General features: G+C 43.2%; 1 protein-coding gene across 2 annotated transcripts in view; it reads left to right on the forward strand.

Annotated features, from left to right (window-relative positions):
• Positions 1-19,894, forward strand: part of plcg2 (phospholipase C, gamma 2) — a 37,335-nt gene that overhangs the window by 12,888 nt on the left and 4,553 nt on the right. For both annotated transcript variants that reach the window (XM_083763313.1, XM_083763314.1), the window contains exons 13-31: positions 62-182; positions 326-494; positions 1,560-1,655; positions 2,552-2,638; positions 5,386-5,546; positions 6,185-6,385; positions 7,229-7,351; positions 8,202-8,382; positions 9,070-9,138; positions 9,840-9,967; positions 10,476-10,572; positions 11,958-12,045; positions 12,626-12,798; positions 15,413-15,491; positions 15,913-16,116; positions 16,986-17,125; positions 17,670-17,781; positions 18,623-18,790; positions 18,980-19,068. In XM_083763313.1, the coding sequence (XP_083619439.1) occupies positions 62-182; positions 326-494; positions 1,560-1,655; positions 2,552-2,638; positions 5,386-5,546; positions 6,185-6,385; positions 7,229-7,351; positions 8,202-8,382; positions 9,070-9,138; positions 9,840-9,967; positions 10,476-10,572; positions 11,958-12,045; positions 12,626-12,798; positions 15,413-15,491; positions 15,913-16,116; positions 16,986-17,125; positions 17,670-17,781; positions 18,623-18,790; positions 18,980-19,068 (2,486 nt within the window). The remainder of the gene's footprint in view (positions 1-61; positions 183-325; positions 495-1,559; positions 1,656-2,551; positions 2,639-5,385; positions 5,547-6,184; positions 6,386-7,228; positions 7,352-8,201; positions 8,383-9,069; positions 9,139-9,839; positions 9,968-10,475; positions 10,573-11,957; positions 12,046-12,625; positions 12,799-15,412; positions 15,492-15,912; positions 16,117-16,985; positions 17,126-17,669; positions 17,782-18,622; positions 18,791-18,979; positions 19,069-19,894) is intronic.

The raw sequence follows: 19,894 nt of genomic DNA on the forward strand, positions 1-19,894 counted from the left end.
AATGGTTCAACCAATCAGATTGCGTGATTTAACCTATAAAGTACCTGTTGCATTCTTCCAGTGGATTGCTGGGATGGCCCCGATCGGGAGCCGATCATCTACCACGGATGGACCAGGACGACTAAAATCAAGTTTGACGATGTGGTTAAGGCCATCAACGAGCATGCCTTCGTCACCTCAGAGTTAGTGTCGGAATAATCATCTCTAAATGTATTGTTATTGGCAGCACCCATCATCACACACACAAACACACACACACACACACACACGCACACACGCACACACGCACAGGTGACTTATTGCTGCTATTCTTCTGTTGTTTCAGTTACCCACTGATCCTGTCCATAGAGGAGCATTGCAAACTTGAGCAGCAGCGTCACATGGCTCGTGTCTTTAAGGAGGTGTTTGGGGACAAACTGCTGACAGTATCTGTTGAAGAGATGGCTGAACAACTTCCCTCTCCAGCACAACTCAAGGGCAAGATTATACTCAAGGTACAGTCTCTCTCTCCTACTCAGTCTCTCACTGTCTTTACTTCACTAGTCAATCTATACCCGAAATATACTTCTGGTGATATTATTACTTCGTAATTACATGTACGTGGATATTAGCCTCGCAGTGGCCAGACGCGTATCTGCCGGTGCAAAACAAACGTTGCCCTCGCCGGATATTAGTATGGCCAAGTCAGGCTACGTGGATATATATATACTGTATATATAGGCTATCAACACGGAACACTGTTTGAGGCAAATTACAGTATACACAGTCTCAGCCAGCCTATATAACAGCATTTGCTAATTATAACTACTATTGAATATTTATTAATCTTATCTATTAGCAGTGAAATATTTACAGCAAAAATCAGGCATCTGTTTTTTGGTATACATCCCAGTCGTCGGTGTGCAAAAGTGTGCCAGAGTGAAGCAGAAGTCATTAACCCATTTTGGGGGCGGGAACCCCATTTGCACTATGTTATGCTTTAGCTATTGAAAAATAGCAGATCTACAAGCTCATAGCGCGCCACCGAGTGTGCACACTATGAGCTTGTAGGTCTGCTATTTTTGAAAAATCGAAGAACGACTGCCATAGAAACATAGCTTTTTCAGAAAACTGTCAGGATGTAGAAGACATTTTTTAGAATCTGATCTCAGGTCAGAATGGGTTAAGAACAGCACGGAACGTGTAGGGTCTTGGCTGAGCTTGATGACTCCTAGAGCACAAAGTTTTGACGGAGCCCAGGATCACATTCAATTAAATAATTAAATAATTGACACAGGGGTGAAAAATGGGTTACAAAATCGTAAAAAAAAAGAACGCTATGGGACTTTCGAGCCTGTGCACACGTCACAGGCTGCACTAGCCCCTGAAAAAATATATAAAAGTACACGTTTCGCTACTCAACAAAAAACGTCTAAAATAAAGTTTTGGGCAAAAAATTTAAAATAATCCTACCTGGAGCAGGTAGACCAAGGCCACATTCACACCAATATATATTTGCCTGATAAGCCAAACCTCAGGCGGTCAAGGGAGTCACTGACCTGCATGGTGTCCTCTTGCAGCACAAGACGCTAAGCATGGACACTGGGATCGTAAGGAAGGAGTTCAAGAAGGGAGACAAAATGGGCGACCTGGAGATCTGGGACCCCGTAGACCAGGTACAGTTACCCCGTAGACCAGGTACTGTAAAGTTGTGATCTTTATTAACAACCTCTGAACCTCCCCAAAGTGCCTCGAGGGATGTAGGAACACCTAGTGCAGCACATTAGTGACACAATCGTTCACTTTGTTTTTCAAGCATCAAATTTGGCATGAATAATGAACATTTTAATGATCTAGTTATCAAAATGTATGTATTTTGTCAAATACAAATTCAATATGGCTTTTAGATTTCAAGATGGCAGCCATTTTTTACTAAAAATTAATAGTTTTCTGCCGTAATCATATAAGAAATTAAGTTTCCACCAGATTAGATAGAGTTGTCCAAGGTCTATAATGTTCAGACTACCGGTAATTGAGAAACCTGTGTGAACATTCCCACTTCAGAAGATCACACTTCTTGAGAAAGCTTTGCCTTTCTTTCATCCTATCATGACTCCTGCTCAGTCATCTCTGGTGATGGACGCATTGTGAAATGCATTGCGAGCTTGCATCAGTCAATAAGTCTCATGCATCAGCTATACATCAGTCTGTTGTGAAGGTGTGAGTCAGGCCTTACTGTGACAGACTGGGACTCAAATGGCCTGGTCAAATTATTTTATTCAAACTTGCAGTGGTGCACAGTCTCAGTATACTGTAAGTACACATGATGAGTACTGTACGTGAAGGAGTCATTTTCTATTAATTACACACCCCATAAAGCCTTGAATTCATCCTTTTACCACCTTCAAACTTGCAGTGGTGGACAGTCAGTCACAGCTGAAACAATTATAACACTTTATTGAAAGGGAATTTTGTTGAAAATGTTGATTGTATACAAACATTACTTTAGACTAGAGAGGAATGAAACGAGTGAGGTTTCTGTATTTTAATCTGTGTTGGATTTCCTCCGCAGCGGTGGAATAAGCACTACTGTCACATCTCAAACGGCAAACTGTATTATGCAGAGGAGAATGAGGACGAGGAGCAGGACCCCGGAGAGGTAAAGCAGTGGCCAGAATGCCTGAGTGCATCTCATCACAGTTATCAGTTGTTCACAGATAAAGAATATAGTATTTGTTTAATTCTTCGTTTAATGGTTGCACACTGGACATTTCTTCGCTCACCAACACTCCACTAGACCCCACTGGACAGCTGCGGAAAACGGAACAATTCAAACCCCGTCAAAAAAAATAGAAAACCTTATACGGACGAAATATTCTATGGCAGTGTGCAAACATGATTGACATAAAGAGATCAATTATTATTATTTTTTTTTTACAACCTCCGAAATTCGTTCTGCTATTCGTCTGGGGTAAAATAACTCACCAGAGTGAAAACACCTTTACAGTAGTTAAAGTAACTGTGTTCCATGCTTGTCTATGATGTTCTCTCCAGTCACAGATGATCTGTCCTTCACTAAAGCCTTCTTCGTCCACTCATCTGTTATTCTGTTCTACATATCCCTTTCCCTTCTTTTCACCCCTCCTCCTGTTCACGCGTGTAGCAACTCATAATGTAATAACTGCTCATAATGTAATAAGGGCTCATAATTGCTATGTGTTCGTTCATAATGTAACAAGTTATTACATTATTACATTATAGAAAAATCTGTTATTACGTTATGCACTGATTATTACATTATGAGTTTTTATTACCTTTAAATTATTACATTATGAGCCCTGAGTTGCTACAGGGTCCCCAGTTGAAAATGTTGAGGACCACTGCTCTACATCAATGGTTCTCAAACCTTTTAATTTCATTTCAAGCAGCCCCATCCAACAAAAGGAACCAAATGGACCTGTTTTAAGTTAAATTGAACCGTCCATTTGCGCGCACTCAGAGTTACAGAACTGTCACGGTCCATTTGGAACCCCCCCAAGGAACCCTGTTCCTCAAGGTCCCTGGACTCGCCTCCACTTTGAGAACCGCTGGTATACATAATAACTTTGCTATAAACTGCTATTAGTTAGATATGAACATATCTAAGATGGAAAATTAACACTAGAAGAATGAAAAACAACTGAAAAGAAATCTGTGGTGATCACTTATTATTTTACTTCAAAGAGCTGCAATATGGATGTTCAATTGACTCAATAGTTTATTGCTATGTCAAGCAAGATAGTTTAGGATATTCACTGTACTGGAAGTACATTCAAGAACCCACAGTAAATACCCTTTTGGCAGATGTATATTATTTCACTCTACACAAATTGATTAGACAAAAATAGCGCATTGTGAGCTTGTAGATGCAAATTGTTGGCAAAACGTTTGCCCCAGAATAGGGATAATTAAGTTTTAAGCATATTATGATTATTATTTTTGCCACAATAATTTAAAACAATATGATTGTTGTAACTGTATGAATAGAGCCCTGCACAGCATAATCAGATTTCTCAACTGGCTACCCCAAAGATCAGTTTAATATGGAATATCAGGAAAATGTCAGTCGCCCGCGGAAGATGGCTGTAAGTGAGAAAGTAATATAACACTTCTTTCTTGGCCAACGTCTGGTGCAATGTCCCCTCTCTCTCTCAGAGGCTTAATAGGGTAATTAGAGCTCTTCTTCCCCCTCCAACTTTGAGAGCTGAGTCACCGGTTCAGCCTGTCAAGAGGTGCAGGTTTGTCCTTTCCCTGATGCTTGTTGGATAAGTGTTGAGTGTGAGAGAGGTGGCACCTGTGTGCATGTGAACGGTGAAGTGAAACGTATCTGTCAAACGTGTGCAGCTTCTCTTGAAAACACATTACCGTATTCACAGCAATGAAGGTCAGCCGCCAGCTGTGTTGAGTTCATCGACTAAAACTGTGACGAGAAATGTTTGTCGACTACCTTTTTTCACTGACAAACTACATGAAAAATAAATTCAAACGAAGCTGTGATGACTTAGACTAAATATTGACAATTTTGACAACAAATATAAACTAGACTAAAATGTTAGGGACGCTGTAGCAACTCATAATGTAATAATTTAAATGTAATGAAAACTCAATGTAATAATCAGCGCATAACGTAATAACATACTTTTCTATAATGTAATAATGTGTTACATTATGAATTAACACATTTACGCAATTATGAGCCCTTATTACATTATGAGCAGTTATTACATTATGAGTTGCTACAACTCGCCCTACCATTCGTCACCTCCGACCCTCCATTTTACTCAATTTCGGTCCCACTCCCACACTAACTCAGTGGTTTCCAAACCTTTCAAGTCTGGACCCGAAAGAGAGATTCAGGACTCAGACTAGTGAAAATAGCATATCTACAAGCTCACTTGTAGATCGGCTATTTTCACTACACATTATTAATATTTATTTATGGACTTTCTTAGTGTTTCTTTTATTGTTTTTCTTTAATTTATTTAAAATGTATTTATTAACCCATTTTGGGCGGGAACCCCTTTTGGTGTTAGCATTATGTTATGCTTTAGCTATTGAAAAATAGCAGATCTACAAGCTCATAGCGCCCTACGAGCTTGTAGGTCTGCTATTTTTTTTAAATCGGCTTTTTCAGAAAACTGTCAGGATGTAGAAGACATTTTTTTTAATCTGATCTCAGGTCAGAATGGGTGAGTGACACATAAAACATGTTCTGTGAGTGACCCACAAATGGGACCCACAGTTATCGGAAACGGTGCTCTAACTCGTCTCCCTCTTTCTCCCTCATCTCTGCCTGGATCCCTCCGTCCTGATTGGCCTCTGCCTCCATCCCTCCATCCTGATTGGCCTCTGTCTTCACGCCTCCAGCTCCTGGTCTCGGAGCCGTGGTTCCACGGCCGCATGCCGGAGGGCCGACAGATGGCCGAGAGGCTCCTCCAGGAGTTCTGCGCCGAGTCCGGAGGCAGAGACGGCACCTTCCTGGTCCGGGAGAGTGACAGATTTGTCTCAGACTACACTCTCACCTTCTGGTATACTATGTCCAGTTGATTCATATTATGTTAGAGAGAGCACAACTCCACCTGGACATTTGAGTGATTGATATGGGAAAACTTTAGTTGAGTCAGGGCAGATGGGACTCAGATGGGGATCAGAATAAATTATGTCCTGTTTCAAACTGCTTTGGGGTTGCCAACCCTTTCCATGCCAAGGACCCCAAATAGCCATTGCCTCTGGATAGCGGATTTGAGTGTTATCAACCCATATCAACCGGTAGCTTACTTATCAAGCCCATTTAATGGAGCCAGTAGGCTCTACTGGAGCGGAGACATTGTTGTTGTTGTTGTCAGCCATCTTGAAAACATTGTCGTGTCTGACTATTACTAACCCTAAATCGAATCCCTAATCCTAACCCTTAACCGCCCAAGTAAATCCTCTAACCCTCTTTGTAATAATAATACTCAAAATCTACAAAGTCACTAGAGTAATTAAGTTTTCAAATAGTCGTAGTGGAGTAAAAGTACAATAATTGGATCCCAAAAGTTAAAGTATTGGAAATCGGAAACAGCCAAGTAAAGTACAAACACCTAAAAACTGTACTTACAGCACTGCAGCTTTGAATTGTAACTGTCATCTGGGTCCAATAATACCTGTACTGTACCTACACTAGGCGCGGCGGGCGAGTCCTACACTGTCGCATCCGCTCCGATACCGACGGAGAGAACTCGTACTACTACCTGACGCCTCAGTTCCACTTCCCCAACGTCTACACCCTGATCCAGCACTACAGAGACAGCCCGCTGCGCTGCCAGGAGTTTGAGCTGCGGCTCACGGACTCCGTGCCTCAGCCCGATCCACACCTGCAGCAGGGGTCCGTCTTATTATTATTATTATGTGTATTATATGCCACATGGACTGATCGTTATTATTGTGTTCTAGTCCTGTCACCATTACACATTTAACCCATTTTGACCTGAGATCAGATTCTAAAAATATCTTCCACATCCTGACAGTTTTCTGAAAAAGCTATGTTTCTATGTCAGTGCAGGTTCTTCGATTTTTCAAAAATAGCATGAGCTTGTAGATCTGCTGTTTTTCAATAGCTAAAGCATAGCATAATGCTAACACCAAAAGGGGTTACCGCCCAGAATAGGTTAAGTTTGACGATTTTATTGTCACACAAATAACTGCGATTAACGATTTCAATTGTGTTTCTTTTGCATTGAACATTGGAACGTTACAATTTGTATCTCTGGTTGCCATTCAGGCTTCGTAATCACAAATTGCACAGGGCAAAATGTGACAAATAACTTAAATGTATAAAATTTCCAATTATTTTTTGCAAAATAGCGGAAATAGTTGATTTACATTAGATCTGCTGTTTTTTTATTTCTTTTGGAAAATAATTGCGATTATCTCAAATAATTGCGATTATCTCAAATAATTGCGATTATCTCAAATAATTGCGATTAGACAATGTTGTAATCGTTGTGACAGGCCTATCTACATACATAGCAGATATACAAGCTCACGAGCTTGTAGGTCTGCTATTTTTGAAAAATCGAAGAACCACTGACATAGGATGTAGAAGACATTTTTAGAATCTGATCTCAGGTCAAAATGGGTTAATTATCACAACAAGATAACAAGAGACATATATATATATATATATATATAAAACCCTAATATTAGACTTGCGTGTGTGGTTTCTCAGTTGGTTCTACAGTAATCTGAGCAGAGGCCAGGCAGAGGACTACCTGATGAGAATCCCCAGAGATGGAGCTTTCCTCATCAGACAGAGGGAGGGAGAGCCTGACTCCTTCGCCATCACGTTCAGGTACAGTGAGTTGACATTGACTTTACATCATGACACAATCCATTCGTCATTGAATCTGACATTAAGACAACAACACACAAAATGGGTTCCCGTTCAGAATGGGTTAAGTAGGGATAGCATGAAAACATACTGTATAGTCACAAACAAGAAATACCGGGCAAAATACCATAGGATATGGAAAGAACATGGCATTGTGTGTAAACACAGATGAAATATCCATCAATCGCTACACATGGTCAATCGATAAATGTGTGTATTCTCCACATGTGTCCATAATGTGTTCAAATATAATGTCCATGTAATTGCCAGAGAATCACATTTTCCATATTCATACATTTCCTTTAAAAAACCTGCACTATCCAGTTTCATACAGATTTAATGTCTTACTTACTGTTAGTTATACTGTTTCGATTTTAAATCATTGAATTGTATCGTATCGCCATAAACTAACCAATATCGTCCATGTATCGTATCGTCAACCATGTGTCGTGATACGTATCGTATCGCTGTTAAAATGTATCGTTACAAAAATGTCTGTACTTCAGTTAATTTACAACAACGTGTTGGGAAAGTTTGAGAGCAAGAGTGTCTGTCCTGTTGTCTTTGTTTTGTTTGTCTGTTCACATTTGTCATTTTTTAACTGTTTTTAGTTTTTTCGTGTTTATCACATTTATATATCATTTTTTATTATGTATTGTATGTGGAATTTACATTACCTGTCATTATTATTTTTCATTTTATATAACTGAATTACTCATTATCATTGTCAATAATATTCTGAAGTTGTCATATACAAAAAAATGCCTAATAAAAACAGTATTAAAAAAACACCTCTAATGTTGTCCCTCAGAGGAGACGGCATGGTGAAGCACTGTCGCATCCAGAGAGAGGGCAGCATGTACCTCCTGGGCACCACCACGGAGTTCGAGAGTCTGGTGGAGCTGGTCAGCTATTTCAGGAAGAAGCCCCTGTACCGCAAAATCAAACTACGCTATCCGGTCACGCCGGAGCTGGTGGAGCGCTTCAGTGAGGTGAGTGACGACGACGCAGCGTTGTTTTTGGCAGCAATTCTTTAATTTTCGTTTTATTCATAGTCTTTTGAATAGTTTTCCTTTAGTTTTAGTCACATTTTAGTCACCAGGAATGTCTAGTTTTAGTCGACTAAATATCATAAGATTTTAGCCCACTAAATCCACGGCTGATTTAGTCGACTAAAATGTATTTTGGCGGGCCTTGATGCCGTCGTAACGACTGATTTTACACTTGCTGAAAATAGCAGATCTACAAGCACACACGCGTTGTGATGAGCTTGTAGATCTGCTATTTTCAGCATGCAACCAAGTGTAAAATGAATTATACTAGATCTCCTGTTCACTAGTCCCTTCCTAACATTTTAGTCTAGTTTTTATTTGTTGACAAAATTGTCAATATATTATTTAGTCTTAGTTTTAGTCATCGTATAGCTTAGTTTTAATGTAGTTTCCATTTAGTTTTCGTCAGTGAAAAAAGGTAGTCGACGAACATTTTTCGTCTTAGTTTTAGTCGACGAAAACAACACTGGTGACGAGCAGGTCCTGCCAGAGTGTGTCACTGAGCAAATGTGAGAAAGCCTGCAATGTGTTGGTGGTGTGGATCTCTGTGTATGGCTGCTCGTGTGCTCCACACACAGTGAAAGTGTTGACTTATTTCTACTTTTACCTCTGTCTGTCTCTGTATAGGAGAAAGACTGTGCTTCCCATTATGACATCAAAACATATGTGGAACCCAATGAGATCGAGCCACCAATGGTATGTATACACACAGCAATGTAGTCAGACTATAACTATAACTAAAAAAACATTGCATGGATGCACCTGGGACCTATCCTCAGTGATGTATCCCAAGAAGGTCATTGGGGGTTTCGGGTCTCTCGAACATCATAACTCTCACTCGGGTGACCCAGCCGGGGTGATCAAGTCCCGACTTACGTCCCAGTAGCTTAGCTACCCTCGATCAGTCCCATTAGGGAAAAACAAGGGCCACACAATCCGTTGCTCCGGAACTACGTGGAAGGACTATAGGCTCTGTGGGTTGGCTCCTGTCCGGGCCCCTCCTATACGTCTCACCAGGTCCACTCCTGCTCTCACCAGGCCTATAGGACCCGTGCGTTGCACCAGACTCCCAGCACCGGTCACTTCATTCAGGAGTGGTGGATTATTTATAATGGACCTCCTAAAGGCCTCACCGAGGGTTTTTTGGGGCTTCCTCCTCACGGAGGACACAGGCTGGGGGCGCCAACCCATACTGCTCTCCCGGTACATTGTACTGCACCGTTCACTTAATGACGCACAATTATTCCACTCTATGCTTTCGCTAATGATATGTGTGTGTGTGTGTGTGTGTGTGTGTGTGTGTGTGTGTGTGTGTGTGTGTGTGTGTGTGTGTGTGTGTGTGTGTGTGTGTGTGTGTGTGTGTGTGTGTGTTGGGTGTGCGTGTGCGTGTGGTCTAGCCTCAGAGTACTGTTCGAGCCCTGTATGTCTACCAGGCCATGAGGCCAGATGAGCTCAGCTTCAGTACAGGATCTCTGATACACAACGTGGTTAAAGAGCCAGAAGGAGCCTGTGCATTCTCCGGCTGGTGAGGCCACACACACACACACACACACGCACGCACACACACACACACACACGCACACACGCACACACACACACACACACACACACACACACACACACACACACACACACACACACACACACACACACACGCTGGGTCTTTTAATAGGCTAAATTGCTTAACAACTTGAAAGCACATCATTCTGAAAGTATAGTAAAGCTATCCACAAGCTAGTACTACTATAGCTTAGCTATCTATTTGTAGCGAAGCGAGCGCTCAACATTGATTAGTAGTTTTGAATAGTGATTGAATAGTTAGTTAGTTAGTTTCATTTATTGTCCACGTGTGGAAATTCGTCTTCGGTCTCAACAGTAAAAAACAAACGGTTACAACAGCAACAACACAATTATTTTCTCATGGCAAAAAAGTGCAGGACAACAGTGGCAAATACATTGAAAAAAACAAACAAATCTAGCGAGACATGGTATCATTTAGTGCCTTCGTCACATTGCTCTGTACTCTCCTGCAGGTGGAAAGGGGACTATGGTGGAAAGCTGCAGCTGTATTTTCCATCGAATTATGTTGAGGAAGTGTCCAACAATGCCCAGCCTGAGACAAAACAGAAGGTACAGTATTTTAGTTGAAAAAACTCCAGGTCTCGAGTATAGAGCGTCGCAGGCCCGCCCCCTTTCAGAACGACGAGTGGCCCAGGAAATGATTCTCCATTCATTTTCTCCATAGGCTTTTCAAAAAGTATTTATATAAAGACTGTTACGCCGCGGACAAAGCCAACTCGGATCGTGACAAATCATGACAACACAACACAATATTTTGTGCCGATCAAATAATTTGAAGGAAGAAAATAAAGGCAGGATACAACACTATTTGTTTAGTTTTTCTTCTTATAAATTATTTGATCGGCCCAAGACATTGTAATTATTGTCATGATTTGTCACGATCCGAGTTGGCTTTGCCCGCGGCGTAACCGTCTTTAAATAAATTATTTTTGAAAAGCCTATGGAGAAAATGAATGGAGAATCATTTCCTGGGCCACTCGTCGTTCTGAAAGGGGGCGGGACTGCGACGTTCTATACTGCCTCTCCCTGGTCTGCCGGGGCGCCTGATGAAGGGGGAAACTCCTCCCCCCTGTCAAGTGATAAGAAGGCGGCCTGCTCACTACTCATGCATTGAAGTCAGCATGAGCTCAGTTCGGGGCTCTCCCCAGGTTGGCAGAGGGAGAGTAGCCCCCAGGATTACAGCTTAGGCAATTGGCACCGGGTGAAAAATGGATTACAAATGGTGGGATAAAAAAATAATATATATATGTATTAATTATATATATAATTAGAACGAAAATACATTGCTTGGATGCACCTGGGACGTATCCTCAATTCCTCACTCCTCAGTGATGTATCCCAAGAAGGTCATCGGGGTTTCGGGTCTCGCGAACATCATACCCCTCACTCGGGTGACCCAGCCGGGGTGATTAAGTCCCGACTTACGTCCCAGTAGCTACCCTCGATCAGACCCACTAGGGAAAGACCAGGGCCACACAATCCGCTGGAACCACTCCAGAACTACTCTGCCCGGGACTGGGAGGTACACTTCTGGCATGTGGACTGGAGGGACTAGGCTCTGTGGGTTGCCTCCTGTCCGGGCCCCTCCTACGCCTCACCAGGTCCACTCCTGCTCTCACCAGGAGTATAGCGAGGACCTGTGCGTTGCACCAGACTCCCAGCACCAGACACTTCATTCAGGAGTGGTGGTTTCTTGAGCCGCAATGGTTCTGCAGGCTCCACCGCTGGGCAACGGTGGTACTGCGGGCTCCACTTGCGGTCTCGAATGGCCCTCCTATAGGCCTCATTGAAGGTTTTGAATTAAATGAATTAATTAATATTAATTAATTAATTAATTAATTGATTGATTTCCACACAATCATTAAGACTAATGTGTAGTAGAATAGCATAGATCACTGCAAGCCTTTATTTGATGTATTTGGGCTGTGACACAGGAAGAAGACAACCCATTGGGCGAGCTGTGTAAAGGTGTGGTGGACATCTCTAAGTGTACGATCAAACACGTGACGCCCACGCCCAGCTGTGAGTATATATCGCTAGGAATTCACTTATTTTTTTTGCTAGCTTCTTATTAGAAATGCAATTATTATATGTATAGGCTATACATCAAAACATAAATATAAATATAAATAATAAATAAATATAAATCGAATCCAAACTCGGATGTGTGTAACCCCTGAATGTGTACTGTATGTATGTGTGTGAGCATGAGTGCATATGTAAAATGCGTATTATGTTTATATTTGTCTGACTGCGCACACTGCCGTGTGTGCACGCAATTGCGTGTGCTTACATCTATGCCAGAGTTCAGAGTTTGGGGTAATTCCTATCAGGTCACATTGAAAATGTCTTATTAAATGTCTTATTAAATGTCTTATTAGGTTCATTAGGTCTGGACGGCGTCACCGGTTCGCCACCGGTTCGTTTTTTTGTCCAAACGCAATTATGCAAAGCGACACTGCATGTACTCAGTGGAGCCCCAGCCTTATGCAGTATTACCCCCCCCCCCTCCCTTAACTCCCTAACTTCTCCTTCCTGCCTAACCCCCCCCTCTCTCTCTCTCTCTCTCTCTCTCTCTCTCTCTCTCCCTCTATCTCTCCAGTAAAGGACGGGAAGAATGGGAAGCCCCACGTGATGACTCTACAGGACGTGGAGAACGAGAGTCTGCAGTTTGACTTGGCGACGGAGCCCGTGGAGGATTTCCATGAATGGTACCAGGCGGCCTGGTCCCATTCCCACACCACACAGATACATATACATGAGGCTAGTATCCAAGTAGCCTGCATGGGCACCATTTCATTTAGGGTATATGATCCTTTCGGGAGTGGATGACATCGTTACGTCATGTTGTAGTATTGTTTTGTAGTCGACAGGCAGGAACAACGGGGCGGCAACTTCCTTTTCCCTCAAACCGATTTTTCTCAATAAAAGCTACAGGCTACGACAGCTTTTATTGAGAAAAATCGGTTTGAGGGAAAAGGAAGTTGCTGCCCCGATGTTGCGTCATCCCGGACCTCAAATTCCGCTCCCTCGTGCCATTGAGTTATAACGGTTGGGAGTCTCTTCCGGGTGCTTCGAAACGCCGCTGAGCAACTTCCATTGAAATTAAAAGCTCCGGTCCTCCCTCTATCCTTTCATAAATTCATACCTCTATGCTAGTATCTAATGGTGTGCAAACAATAACAATTTGGCAGCGACATTTTAATTAACGGTTAACGGTTGTTTTCAAACATGAATAGGGTCATTGATGGATGTATTAGCGGCAGTATGTTAACAGATTAAATGCTTCTGAGCATATAATAAGCTTTTTGTTGACGCTTTACAAATTAGTTTACATTCTCTGTGAATGAAGCAAGTGCTGTGATTGGTCGAAAAGATATCGTATCTGGGGGTAATACATCTGACGGACGTTCTGGCCCGACACTTCCGCAGATGCACTCTCTGCCTTAGGTTGTGACCAGGCTTTTCTCTCTGCCTTAGGTTGTGACCAGGCTTTTCTCTCTGCCTTAGGTTGTGACCATACTTTTCTCTCTGCCTTAGGTTGTGACCAGGCTTTTCTCTCTGCCTTAGGTTGTGACCAGGCTTTTCTCTCTGCCTTAGGTTGTGACCATACTTTTCTCTCTGCCTTAGGTTGTGACCAGGCTTTTCTCTCTGCCTTAGGTTGTGACCAGGCTTTTCTCTCTGCCTTAGGTTGTGACCAGGCTTTTCTCTCTGCCTTAGGTTGTGACCAGGCTTTTCTCTCTGCCTTAGGTTGTGACCAGGCTTTTCTCTCTGCCTTAGGTTGTGACCAGGCTTTTCTCTCTGCCTTAGGTTGTGACCAGGCTTTTCTCTCTGCCTTAGGTTGTGACCAGGCTTTTCTCTCTCTCTGCCTTAGGTTGTGACCAGGCTTTTCTCTCTCTCTGCCTTAGGTTGTGACCAGGCTTTTCTCTCTGCCTTAGGTTGTGACCAGGCTTTTCTCTCTGCCTTAGGTTGTGACCAGGCTTTTCTCTCTCTCTGCCTTAGGTTGTGACCAGGCTTTTCTCTCTGCCTTAGGTTGTGACCAGGCTTTTCTCTCTGCCTTAGGTTGTGACCAGGCTTTTCTCTCTCTCTGCCTTAGGTTGTGACCAGGCTTTTCTCTCTATGCCTTAGGTTGTGACCAGGCTTTTCTCTCTGCCTTAGGTTGTGACCAGGCTTTTCTCTCTCTCTGCCTTAGGTTGTGACCAGGCTTTTCTCTCTGCCTTAGGTTGTGACCAGGCTTTTCTCTCTGCCTTAGGTTGTGACCAGGCTTTTCTCTCTGCCTTAGGTTGTGACCAGGCTTTTCTCTCTGCCTTAGGTTGTGACCAGGCTTTTCTCTCTCTCTGCCTTAGGTTGTGACCAGGCTTTTCTCTCTCTCTGCCTTAGGTTGTGACCAGGCTTTTCTCTCTGCCTTAGGTTGTGACCAGGCTTTTCTCTCTGCCTTAGGTTGTGACCAGGCTTTTCTCTCTGCCTTAGGTTGTGACCAGGCTTTTCTCTCTGCCTGAGGTTGTGACCAGGCTTTTCTCTTGAGTAAGGGCCGATTCATACTCCTATTTTAGAGCCGAATAAAAGTCGGTTCGGCGCTGTAGAGCCTACAATGTGATGTCATTTGAGGTTCGGGGGGGGGGGCGGGTACCGTCCTAAAGTCGTCTCTTCGGTGCTACTGAAAATTTCTGACGAGCCGAAATCATTTTGGCACTATAGCGCCGAAACAGCGGTAAATATATGAATCGGCCCTAAGACTGGGACCAAGTTCTGCTTAGATCTGATTGTATATGTATCGTTGGAGGATATTGTTACTCCCCCCCCCCCCCCCCCCCACGTCGCTTATAACCACATACTGTAAGAAAATGAATGGACAGAGTCACCTGTGACATTGGTCTGTGTGAAGTTGTGTTTTAATTTTTAAAGCCTTGACTTTGTTAAATTGATCGTTGCCATGTTGGATATACTGTATCTGTGGAGATTTAAACTGGTGAAACAGATGCAGGGATTTGCGCTGGTGAAATAGATTTGCGATTCGAGCTGGTGAAATATATTAGCGATTTGAGCTGGTGAAATAGATTAGCGATTTCTGCATTTATCTGTCGGCTAGTGTGCAATATAGGCCTACAGTTTTATTGTCTGTAATGTAGTCAAATCTGTAATGTAATTCACAATACATTTTTACAATTTTGCTTTTTATTTCCCCATGTATCAATATATTCATGCATCTAGGATTCAAGGTCCCCAAAAGCTTTGAATAATGTATTATGAATCATAATCTATCATTTGTGGCGATGCTCCGCTAATCGCCACCATTTGTAAGAACATCAACCAGAGAAAGATAGACTTAATATCATAACCTGTCTTTTTTTCTGTCCAATTCCAGGCCAAGTTGCAAGAGGAAGTGAAGAAGAGGCCCGAGGTTGCCATGGAGATGTCGGACCTGGTGGTCTATTGTCAGCCTCGCAGCAAGGACAAAGACAGCTTTGGTATAGCGCCCATGCACGCACGCACACACGCACGCATACATATTTACTGTATATATATATATATACACTGTACAGACCCTATATACCACCACCAAACTACAAACAAAATACTCAAATCCAAAACTATCCTCAACTATAGCCTCATCCATAAGTAAAACGACCAATTTCAGCAAATCATATTGCATTTTTAATGTATGCATTATGCATGTATGCATACAGCCCTTACATCAGCCTACGTTTTGTAAATGCAGCGTGCAGATTAGTCATATACAGTATTATGCACGTACTTTATGCTCTTCTCTCTATCTTTCTTAACTGCAATGATGAGCCTGCAACAACCAAGAATTTCACCCACCTGCGATGTGACACTAAAGATTGATTCTGATTCTGATTCTAATTCTGATCCCTGGCCTGTACACAGACTCTTACACTTACAAAGAGGTCCGCTCCTTCGTGGAGAACAAGATTCCAGAGACGAACCGGATCCCAGCCTTCTTAGAGTACAACCGCAAGGGTCTGAGTCGGATCTACCCCAAAGGCCAGCGCGTGGACTCCTCCAACTATGACCCGTACCCTCTGTGGGCGGTCGGTTGTCACATGGCGGCGCTCAACTTCCAGACTCCAGGTCAGTGTGGGCTGTCGGTTGTCACATGGCGGCGCTCAACTTCCAGACTCCAGGTCAGTGGGGCCGGTCTGAGCACGCACTAATGAACATGAACTTAGTGCGTGCAGAAAGCCTGTCACATAAGTGTTATGTTTTGCCATGCAAGAGACAAACCAATTTGAGTTTAGCCATGCGTACCATAATAGTGGCAGCGGTGGCCGAACGATTTGCGGAGCGGTCTTGATATCGGAAGGTCGCTAGTTCGTATCCCCGGACCGGCACGTTACAATTACCACCGCTGAAGTGCCCTTGAGCAGGGCCTGGCTGTAAACAAGTTCTTGAGCTTAGTCCAGTTACCCTGGGTAAACATAGTACCTTTCTTTCTTTCTTTCTTACCACCTAATAGCCGCTTCACCTCCCAATGTATGAATGAATGAACCACTGTAAAGCGCTTTGAGTACTTAGAAAAGCGCTATAAAAAAATGCAATTCATTATACTGTATAATATTAGAAGTGTTCAGTCAAATTCTCTCTGTTATTATTATCTTCTCTGAAACATTTATAAATCTATTTGGCTTGTTTTTGCATTTAGTAAGTAGGATCAGGAGGTGAAATTTAAAAGCTGCACCAAATTCAAAGTAAGACTTGCCAAGCCATGTGGCCCATAGGACAGGAGTCTTATCTCCTGCTTCTGTAGCGTGAGGCGGGACGCTAGTATTTCACAGGGACTTATACCCAACCCAACCCTTCATTGCTGCTGAGTGCCAAACAGGGAGGCACAATTTTTATAGTCTTTGTTATGACTTGTCTCCAGTGTTGAATTGACTGCAACGTTTACATTTGGTTAATGGATTCCTAATAATAGCAGCATCATTTTAATGTCTGCACAGACAAATACACACAGCTGAACAGCGCCCTCTTCGGTTTGAATGGATGTACGGGATACGTCCTGCAGCCGGAGTTGATGCGCACGGATGGCTACGACCCTCAACTGGACAAGAAGAAGGTCAAGTTCAACATCACTGTCAGGGTAGGTGTCCACAGGAACATGCACACAGTGGTCATTATGACCATTTCATACTCCTCTCATTCATTCAACTTAACCCATTTAGACCTCAGGACGCATCTGTGTCACCTTATAGCTTTTTAACCACTTATAGCAGATCTACAAGCGCTATGAGCTTGCAGATCTGCTATTTTTGAAAAATCATTGAAAATGTGGCACAAATCTTTGAATATATATTCTTTCACAGCGAACGCTTTTGCTTCTGGGGGGGGGGGGGGGTTCCTGGAACAACATATTTTCAGATGGGGGTCGGCGGCCAAATACAGATCATTCGGGGGTCTTTGACATGAAATAGTTTGAGAACCACTGATATAGAAACATAGGGTTTTTCAGAAAACTGTCATGATTTAGAAGACGTTTTGTAGAATCAGGTCTCAGGTCTCAAATTGGTTAAGCGAATCAGAGTTATCTTTTGCGGTGCATTTCTCCGGTTTGGCATGTCAAATGACAACCTTGGTGAACATTCTGTGACGGCCATTCAGTGTTTGTTGTCTGCTGCCCATTGCAGGTGATCGGAGCCAGGCACCTTCCTAAGCCATGCCGCAACATCGCCAGCCCGTTCGTAGAGATTGAACTGTGTGGACACACCGAGGAGTGCAAGTTCAAGACTGTTGTCTTTCGTGAGTCGAGGGGTTGTTGGATAAATGGGGTGTTAACGGGGAGGAAAAGAGTGGGATATGGACAGCTCTGTGGCCAATCCTCCTTTTACACGTCCTACCTGGGTCGCTGTTGTTTTGTTTTATTTCCCATTCTGAATTCCCATAGACTTTTCTTATATCGTGTCAATTAAGAACCATCCATCCATCCATCCATCTTCAACCGATTATCCGTAGTCGGGTCACTCCACCAGAGTGTTCCAGACGTCCCTCTCCAGAGCAACATTAGTGACTTCCTCCTGGGGGATCCCGAGACGTTCCAAGGCCAGTGAGTCGATGTGTTTCCTCCAACTGTGCCTTGGTCTGCCCTGGGGTCTCCTCCCAGTGGGACGTGCCTCGAGGACCTCCCTATAGGGAGACGCCTGAGAGGCATCCTAACCAGATGCAAGAACCACCTAAGCTGTCTCCTTTCCAGGCGAAGGAGCAGCGACTCTACTCCGAGTCTCTCTCGTGTGACTGAACTTCTCACCCTATCTCTAAGGGAGATGCCAGCCACCCGTCGAACAAAACTAATTTCGACCGCTTGTATTCGCAACCTTATTCTGACCCACACTTCATGACCATAGGTCAGAGTAGGAATGAAGATTGCTCGGTAGACAGCGAGAGCTTTGCCTTCTGGCTCAACTCTCTTTTCATCACAACAGTGTGGTACAGCGACTACGAGCTTGTAGGTCTGCTATTTTTGAGAACCACTGACATAGAAACATAGGCTTTTTCAGAAAACTGTCAGGATGTAGAAGACATTTTCAGAATCTGATCTCAGGTCAGAATGGGTTCAAGGTGATAACCAGGTGTTTATTCCCAGGTGACAACGGTCTGAACCCAACGTGGAAGGCTCCTGCAGCTCCGGTGACCTTTCCCGTGTACGAACCAGAGCTGACCTTCCTACGCTTTGTGGTCAGTGAAGAGGACATGTTCTCAGACCCCAACTTCCTGGCTCAGGCCACGCTTCCTTTCAAAGGCATCCGCCAAGGTAGGAGACCTGCGTATAGTATACGCATGCACTCATACACGCACGCACGCACACACGCACTCACTTCTTCTTCACCCGACAGTGACGATATACACCTGTGTGTGTGTGCATGCTTGCATACATACATACATACATACACGTCTGTACAGTACGGTACAGGTTGGTTTAGTGTTTTGCATGTTTTGACAGGTTATCGGTCGGTATCCCTGAAGAATGGCTACAGTGAGAACTTGGAGCTCGCCTCTCTCCTGGTCCACATCAAGATAGAACAAGTGCAGGTGAGGAGCAGACACACGTGCTCTAGCTGGCTCATACATACATTCTGCAAAATTTTCAAAAATAGCAGATGTGCTACTTTGTTGTGTGCTGTGAGCTTCTAGATCTGATATGTTTGTATAAAATATGCATAAAGCGGTTAAGATTACTGTGATACTATATTACACATACACAGATATATTTTAAATCACATAATGTGGAACTGTGTTCCAAAATAAAAACGCGTCTGGCGATTCTGTCAGGGAGGTGGCTGTATCTGCATGATGTTTTGTTATAGCCAATACAGTCTGTTATACCAGAAGTAGTGTTGGAAAACCACAGTAGGAAATCACGTGGTTCACTGTGCCCAAAACATTCCTGAGATTTCTTAGATTTGTTATAGTTATAGTTACTAGTCCTTACCCGTTCTGAATATATGAACAGCAAATGATATTCACTTATTCAGTGTGGGTAATGCGATGTAATAGATCACATTACTGATAGGCAGGGAATAGTTTACAGATGATCTTGGGAAGTTGGGTTATAGGCACAAAAGTATAGGCTAATATGGATGGATGGATGGATGGATGGATGGATAGATAATGTTGCTGGTGTCAACCGATAACCCTAACGGCTACCCTAACCCTAACCGATAACCCTAAGGGCTGCTGGTGAACCGAGCAAATGAAAACAAAAGCCTACGGGGCACCCGCACTCTTATAACTTCTTCCCCGTTATGAGCCTACACTCCTGAGGGGGGGGGGGGGGGGGGGGGCAAGTGGACTGTAGGACATAATGTTATAGTTGTAGATTTTCCTATGCAAGTCAATGGGAAAAATGTATTCACTA

Source organism: Protomyctophum parallelum (assembly GCF_964188405.1).
Source record: "Protomyctophum parallelum genome assembly, chromosome: 4".
NCBI lineage: Eukaryota > Metazoa > Chordata > Actinopteri > Myctophiformes > Myctophidae > Protomyctophum > Protomyctophum parallelum.